The 8,402-nt window shown below is 45.6% G+C and overlaps 2 protein-coding genes across 2 annotated transcripts; both read right to left on the bottom strand.

The window, feature by feature from the left end:
- Window positions 1–422: 422 nt before the first annotated feature.
- LOC138373144 (chloride intracellular channel protein 6-like) lies at window positions 423–2,527 on the bottom strand. Its single transcript, XM_069339161.1, has 2 exons — window positions 2,454–2,527; window positions 423–1,050 (listed from the first exon to the last, which is right to left on the bottom strand). The coding sequence occupies exons 1-2, from the start codon at window positions 2,525–2,527 to the stop codon at window positions 423–425; spliced, it is 702 nt and encodes a 233-aa protein (XP_069195262.1).
- A 1,051-nt stretch (window positions 2,528–3,578) lies between these two features.
- LOC138373145 (protein FAM186A-like) lies at window positions 3,579–7,490 on the bottom strand. Its single transcript, XM_069339162.1, has 2 exons — window positions 7,449–7,490; window positions 3,579–4,508 (listed from the first exon to the last, which is right to left on the bottom strand). The coding sequence occupies exons 1-2, from the start codon at window positions 7,488–7,490 to the stop codon at window positions 3,579–3,581; spliced, it is 972 nt and encodes a 323-aa protein (XP_069195263.1).
- Between the last annotated feature and the right edge of the window lie 912 nt (window positions 7,491–8,402).

The raw sequence follows: 8,402 nt of genomic DNA on the forward strand, positions 1-8,402 counted from the left end.
ATATGTATACATTGTATACAAATACAATGAGAGGTATGAGGGTTTTTTTTTGTCATGGGGTCTCATTTAGATTAGGTCTAATTTGAGACAAACTAACTCTCTCTCTCTCTCTCTCTCCCAACACAATACCCAACGACTTGAACTGGATGGTAGAGCGACGGTCTTGCTTCATGCAGGTCAGCGTTCAATCCCCGACCGTCCAAGTGATTGGGAACCATTCCTTTCCCCCCCTCGTCCCATCACAAATCCTTATCCCAATCCCTTCCAAGTGCTATATAGTCGTAATGGCTTGGCGCTTTCCCCTCCTGATAGTTCCCTTCCCTTCCCTTCCTACTAATTTAACAACAACAAATTCTCTCTCACCACAAAGAATTCTTTCTCTTCTCTGGTTGTTGATATTTGTCAGAGGTGAAAATCTCTCTTCACAACAATAGGTCGTAGAAGAGCTGTCTTCTGTCACTAGAACGAATCTCCTGTTGTCTACTGTCACCGGAATGACTCTCCTGCTGTCTACTGTCACCGGAATGACTCTCCTGCTGTCTACTGTCACCGGAATGACTCTCCTGCTGTCTACTGTCACCGGAATGACTCTCCTGCTGTCTACTGTCCCCGGAATGACTCTCCTGCTGTCTACTGTCACCGGAATGACTCTCCTGTCTACTGTCACCGGAATGACTCTCCTGCTGTTTACTGTCACCGGAATGACTCTCCTGCTGTCTACTGTCACCGGAATGACTCTCCTGCTGTCTACTGTCACCGGAATGACTCTCCTGCTGTTTACTGTCACCGGAATGACTCTCCTGCTGTTTACTGTCACCGGAATGACTCTCCTGCTGTCTACTGTCACCGGAATGACTCTCCTGCTGTTTACTGTCACCGGAATGACTCTCCTGCTGTCTACTGTCACCGGAATGACTCTCCTGCTGTCTACTGTCACCGGTATGACTCTCCTGCTGTCTACTGTCACCGGAATGACTCTCCTGCTGTCTACTGTCACCGGAATGACTCTCCTGCTGTCTACTGTCACCGGAATGACTCTCCTGCTGTTTACTGTCACACAGTAAACTGTCGCTCTTCTACTGTGCGTAGAAGAGCTAATGCTCTTCTGTTCAAGAAAAGCTCTTGAAGAAAAGCGTCGAAACTCTTTATGGTCGCATAAAATAACGAAATAAAAAGAGCCCAGGGGCATACTCCTGTCTGTGTGTGTCGTCTTCAAGGTGTGACACCTCGAAATGCCTCCTCGTCCTGTGTCAGACATTTGACACAGCTGAAAATTTCAAAGGATTTCTATGCACACAGCTGAAAATTTCAAAGGATTTCTATGCACACAGCTGAAAATTTCAAAGGATTTCTATGCACACAGCTGAAAATTTCAAAGGATTTCTATGCACACAGCTGAAAATTTCAAAGGATTTCTATGCACACAGCTGAAAATTTCAAAGGATTTCTATGCACACAGCTGAAAATTTCAAAGGATTTCTATGCACACAGCTGAAAATTTCAAAGGATTTCTATGCACACAGCTGAAAATTTCAAAGGATTTCTATGCACACAGCTGAAAATTTCAAAGGATTTCTATGCATGCTTGCCATATTCGCATTTTTTTTAGGGGGACTTCACTTAGCGTGCACGTAGCCCGCCAAACACACGCCGAAACTACGACGTTGGTACTACGTTCGAACAAGTTTTAACACCTCCTAACCAGTTATAACAACCAATATAGCAAGTTGTAACAACGTTCTAATACGTCATAAACACGTTAAGCTAAGATGTAACAACTTTATTACAAGTTGTAACAAGCGAAAAATAGAGACAGTTTCGGTTTGTGTTTCCAGGGCGCGTTTCTCTCTCCTATAGTATGAAACATTATGGTTTACTCACGTTTAATAATAATCAATAAACCTGTATTTGATCGAATGTTTTGATCAAATGATCGAATATTTACCCAGGTCTTTCCTGAATCTAAACTTATCCAATATCGATATCCATTGTTTTATGTAGTCACATATTTAACACACAATTAATACTCCCTTTGTTATATCTTTCATCCATTTATGTACTTCATTGCTACAAATACGCAGCACCGGCCTGGAGCCCGCATATCGTGAAGCATGAAACCAGTGCATGAAATAATAGTGTTAATATACGAAGCCAGGTTAAGTTAACTGTAACAAAACAAAAGACGAGAACGACGACGTTTTGGTCCGTCCTGGACCATTCTCAAGTCGATTGTGAGAATCGACTTGAGAATGGTCCAGGACGGACCGAAACGTCGTCGTCCCTTCACCTTCTAGTGTGTGGTTTGGTCAAACTACTTCAGCCACGTTATTGTGACTCATCGCCTGCAAAAGCAGAGAATAAACAGTGTTTTTATGTTTTGTATGAGTGGACATGATCACGTCATACAAGATACTGATAGGAGTAGACAAAGTGGGCAAGAACAGTCTCTTTACACTGAGAGAATGTAGGACGATAGGAAGTTGGAAACACAAATGCGTCGTAGAACTGTAAGGCAATACTCGTGCATTGTGCGGATGGTCAGCAAGTGGAATGCATTGAAAGAAGTTGTGGAAGCCACCTCCATCCACAACTTTAGGGCCAGAGCCGACAAAGAATTCGTACGTCTTGAAAGTTAACTCAAGACTCGTAAGGTACAACAAGACTAGTAGACGGGGGGCATAAAAAAGGGATTACAAGTCACTTCCCCGTAGTACCATCATAACCAGCATTCCCCCTACCACCATAAACACTATCCTCCACACTATCATCACGGCCTTCAGCTCCTCCCCTCATAATCATAACCCATCACACCCACCACTACCTTCACCACCATCCCCCCTACCCCACTGCCACCACAACCACCACCATCCCTATCACCATGTCCCCTACTGCAACCACCATTATTATTCCTATACCCACTCCTCCCCAGGAGGCCTGGTCGACGACCGGGCCGCGGGGACACTAAGCCCCGGAAGCACCTCAAGGTAACCTCCCCACCTCAACCATTCCAACCCCAACAGGTCCAACTAATACCCCCTACCACCATTCCATCCCCCACTGCCTCCACTCCCCATCAACCCCCCAGCCTCCGCAGCCCTCCACCTTCTGCGAACTCCACCCAAACACCGAGAAAGAGTCAACGGATGGGACCCGCCAGTCTGGTGGCCAGCAGAGTCTTGGCTCTGCTGGCCAGCAGACTTGGTCCGACGTCTGCTGGACAACAGACGTCGGACCTCGTCGCCGGTGGAGCGCTGCTCAGGCGACGTTTGGGCAGCAACTTTTATTCACATTGCTGGAGGTGAATCTTGTTGAAATTGAAATAAGTTTATTGAGGTAAAATACACACAAAGGGATGAGGTAGCTTAAGCTATTCTCACCCCCGTTCAGTACATCGTGTTAGTACATACATAGAATCTTCTTTATCCCGCTGCCTTCCGCTGTGGCTCCCTTTTTTGGTCTGCCGCTGCCATCCCTCTTCCCTTCCTCTGCTTTTCCTGTCTCCTCGTCTCTCACGATCGACGTTCTCTGGCTGCCTTTCGGGAGTTTTTAAGGACCACGTTCTTCTATTTTATCGCAGTCTATTGTGTCACTGTCACGCCCTCTTGTGTCACTGTCACGCCCTCTTGTGTCACTGTCACGGCCTCTTGTGTCACTGTCACGCCCTCTTGTGTCACTGATACGGCCTCTTGTGTCACTGTCACGGCCTCTTGTGTTACTGTCACGGCCTCTTGTGTTACTGATACGGCCTCTTGTGTCACTGATACGGCCTCTTGTGTCACTGTCACGGCCTCTTGTGTTACTGTCACGGCCTCTTGTGTCACTGATACGCCCTCTTGTGTCACTGTCACGCCCTCTTGTGTCACTGTCACGCCCTCTTGTGTCACTGTCACGGCCTCTTGTGTCACTGATACGGCCTCTTGTGTCACTGTCACGCCCTCTTGTGTCACTGTCACGGCCTCTTGTGTCACTGTCACGGCCTCTTGTGTCACTGTCACGGCCTCTTGTGTCACTGTCACGCCCTCTTGTGTCACTGTCACGGCCTCTTGTGTCACTGTCACGGCCTCTTGTGTCACTGTCACGGCCTCTTGTGTCACTGTCACGGCCTCTTGTGTCACTGTCACGGCCTCTTGTGTTACTGTCACGCCCTCTTGTGTCACTGTCACGCCCTCTTGTGTCACTGATACGGCCTCTTGTGTTACTGTCACGCCCTCTTGTGTCACTGTCACGCCCTCTTGTGTCACTGATACGGCCTCTTGTGTCACTGTCACGCCCTCTTGTGTCACTGTCACGCCCTCTTGTGTCACTGTCACGGGCTCTTGTGTCACTGTCACGGCCTCTTGTGTCACTGTCACGGCCTCTTGTGTCACTGTCACGCCCTCTTGTGTCACTGTCACGGGCTCTTGTGTCACTGTCACGGCCTCTTGTGTCACTGTCACGCCCTCTTGTGTCACTGTCACGGGCTCTTGTGTCACTGTCACGCCCTCTTGTGTCACTGTCACGGGCTCTAGCTGGTGTCACTGTCACGCTCTTTTGTGTTACTGCCGCTGTTACAGCATCTCGTGTCACTGTCACGGCCTCTGGTGTCACTTCTACAGCCTAATGCCAGGTCGGAGATTTGAACAGCTTTCTATCCTAATTCCCTCCTTTTTCTGGACTCAATGAGCTCGACGCCATTTTCATACTGTTTATACAACCAAGTTTATATACAGAATTACCAGCAAAAACCTAAACACCTAACCTAACCTACGGCTAATTATAATTCAAATTATAATATACTTCATACACAATACAACATTGATGAATTCGTCTTGAGGGCTGCGCTTCTTGGCCGAAACTTTAGTCGCCCTTGAACTGTTTAATGGGAGACTAAAGGAGACGAACAAATCCACAAGGGCCGTGACGAGGATTCGAACCTGCGTCCGGGAGCATCCCAGACACTGGCTTACTAAAGGAGTTACTAAAGGAGACAAATTTAATCACGCACGACTTATTAGTTTGGGCGAACAGCTCAGGATTTTAATTTTGGAAAAAACAAAAGAAAAAATAATGGTAACTAAATCTGCAATCACGTTCCTTGAGGTGGTCGGTCTCACTTCATTATGATTTACGGTGATGAACCAAAATAATTGTTCTGGGCGTGATTGGCAAGTGGTCGCCTGTTTTCTAAGCTGTGAGGTACCCGTTTTCTGTAATCTCTGAGAGGTTTTGTTTTCTGTGAGCGGTGAAGTTCCATTTTCTGTGATCTGTGAGGTCTCGTTTTTTATAATCTCTGAGACGTTTTGTTTTCTGTGAGCGGTGAAGTTCCATTTTCTGTGATTTGTGAGGTCCCGTTTTCTGTGGAGTTTCGGGGTCTTGTTTTCTGGGGGTTTCAAGGGCCTATTCTCTGTGAGCTATGTTGCCCGGTTTTCTGTGAGCTTTGAGGTCACGTTTTCTGTGAGGTTTACTGATCTGTGAGGACTCGTTTTCTGAAAGATATGATGCCCTGTTTTCTGTCTGCTGTGAGCCCTCGTTTTCTATGAGATGTGAGGGGGCCCGCGTTCCTTGCAATCAGCAGCAAAAACGGAGTTCACGGAACACTCACCTTTCTGCAGGTGGAATATAAGGCTTGTTTTTCCCCCCCCCTCACGAGAAGTTAACTTGTGAAACTCTTAATTTACATTCAAGCATTTAGCATGAATTTCAAAGAAAAATTTTTGGGTCTAAATACCTGATCTCATTAATGCAAATTATCCTTAATGATGGAAAGTCGGGCGAGCGCGGAGCGGCCCCCGTAACTGCCAGGGGGGGGGAGTCAGTTATCTTCAGATGATTTCGGGGCTTTAGTGTCCCCGCGGCCCGGTCCTCGACCAGACCTCCACCCCCAGGAAGCCGCCCGTGACAGCTGACTAACACCCAGGTACCTATTTTACTGCTAGGTAACAGGGACATAGGGTGAAAGAAACTTTGCCAAATGTTTCTCGCCGGCGCCTGGGATCGATCCCAGGACCACAGGATCACAAGTCCAGCGTGCTGTCCGCTCGGCTGACCGGCTCCCGGGAAACTCTATATGTTTCCGTATATGTTAAGTTTGTTAGCTTAGATTAAAACGAGGTGAATGAAGGCTTGTGATTTGAATTCTACGTGAATGCAATTAATGGCTTTGGTCCTTGCATGTTCGTAAAACACTTTGAACTACGTTATTATGGTAACTATAACGTTATTATAGTTCAGTATGCTTCAAGAGAGATGGATGGATATGTAGATAGATGGAGCTTTCATTTTGATAGATTATACATAGATGGAGCTTTCATTTTGATAGATTATACATAGATGGAGCTTTCATTTTGATAGATTATATATAGATGTGTCATTCATTTTGGCCACAGAAGTTTCAAATCACGGATCCCAAAAGTAGAAGGGTACCCCCCCCCCCCCCCACACACACACACACATTAAAAAAAAAAAATCATAAGAAGGCGGGGATCGAAGCATTTATGTTATTTGTTTCGAAGCCTCACTGATGACGCCATGGGTCAGGCAGCCAGGACATTTGTCGGCAATCCGTTACCATCAAGAAAGGTCAAATGCTCGTTAATTCAGCCATCAGACCCCTTTGTTTTTATATACCAAAAAAACACTTTTACACACGACTCATAACTGTTGATTATGTGTTTTTCTCAAGCAAATGCTTCGTTCACATTCTGGGCTCGAATCACATTTCAATAACTGCTTCATCCGCGTACTCTAAATACCAATACTGGCCAACACAAACCTGAGTTAGACCTAACTATTCACACATTTTACTATGAAATAATATTTGAGGAAATGTATATATATTCTGCCGTATATTTGAGAAAAAAAAAACATTTGAATACACAGTTCGGGCCACGGCTGGATGATCCTAGCCTCAGGACAGGTAGATTTTTTGAATAACAACCGTTATATCTTTCAATAATCATCATTACTTATTTAACAATTTAAAATGTTATAAAAGTTAACTTTTGGGAAGATTAGTGTTGCAACATAATGTCATAAGCGGGTTGGTGTTGTGAACACCGGAGATGTTAAGTGGGCGGGGCATGTAGGGGCTGATTCCTTCCTGTGATTGGCTGCCGAGATGAATGTCAACAAAGAGGATTCCACCAATGAAATCCAAGCACGTGACTCCTCGCTTCCGCACAACAACCCGCCTTATGGGTTGCTGTTGGCCTGTTTATAGTGTATTTGCATTCTAACAGATGGCGCCATGTGTGTCTTATGGGATTTTTGTATGGACTTTTGGTGGTGTAAATTGTTCCCAGTAGATGGCATGAGCTGTATCTTATGAGCTGCTAAAATTAACCATCTGATAGTCATTTTTTCTGCGGATAGATGGCATTAGCTGTATTATTTACGTCCGAATTCCCCCTTCATTGACGAACAAACTTAGTAGCAATGATAAGATTTTACACCTTGCTGGTGTTAAGTACCTGGAGCTCTGCAATTACTTTATCCAGTCTTGTGGATATCATCATTATACATTCTTTTACAAGTTATGATGAAATAACACCTCTCCCAACAATTTGGTGTGAATCTTCCGAAAAGAAAGTTTTAATGCGAATTACAAAGACATATGAATATATTAGTAATGCTTTATACCCATTTTTAATGGTTCACTTAAACGATCTTAGATTACTAGACAACTATTCTCATAGGACATTAATTTCATGAACTGAATGGGGGGGGGAGGGGGGGATTATATTCTCCGCTGTTGATTTTCTACGCGATTAACCTTGTGATATCTTAAAGAAGATGATTACGACAACTTGTTATGCTAAGCCAAGGATTAAGTGCAAGACTAAGACAATTCTAGCGAAACTAATAAAGCTGTGGATAGATATAATGAGTTAGTTTAGTTCATTTATTATGCACCCCATACCCATCTTGTGGGCGGTAGTGGAAAGGGTTACAGAGGCACATAATGGGCTCAGGGACTGAACCCCATATAATGAGACGATTAGAAAATTGAAGTTTTAACTCACAACTAATAATTGAACACTAACAAATGGTTGAGTGGGAGGGAGGGGTGGTGGTGGATGGATGGAGGGAGTAGTGGTGGTGGTGGTGGTGGTGGTGGTGGTGGTGGTGGAGTACACGATTGAAAGTGTGTGTGGTGGTGGTGGTGGTGGTGGTAGTGTTGACTGTGGTGAGGTGTGTGTGGGGTGTGCAGCCTCCTAGCCTGTGCGTCGCCGTCTGGGTTCTAGCCCCAGCAGCAGCCCCGAGCCTCGATCCTCTTCTATCCCTCCACACACGCGCGAGCGGGGCTCCCGCACTCAAACTTCACTAACATAAGCGTGCGAACTCTGGCAATCGCCAAATACAACACACGCAACAGCGGATGTGAACGCACGCAATTTGAGGCATCAACTGGTGCAATCCAGGAT

Source organism: Procambarus clarkii, chromosome 41, assembly GCF_040958095.1.
Source record: "Procambarus clarkii isolate CNS0578487 chromosome 41, FALCON_Pclarkii_2.0, whole genome shotgun sequence".
Taxonomy (NCBI): domain Eukaryota; kingdom Metazoa; phylum Arthropoda; class Malacostraca; order Decapoda; family Cambaridae; genus Procambarus; species Procambarus clarkii.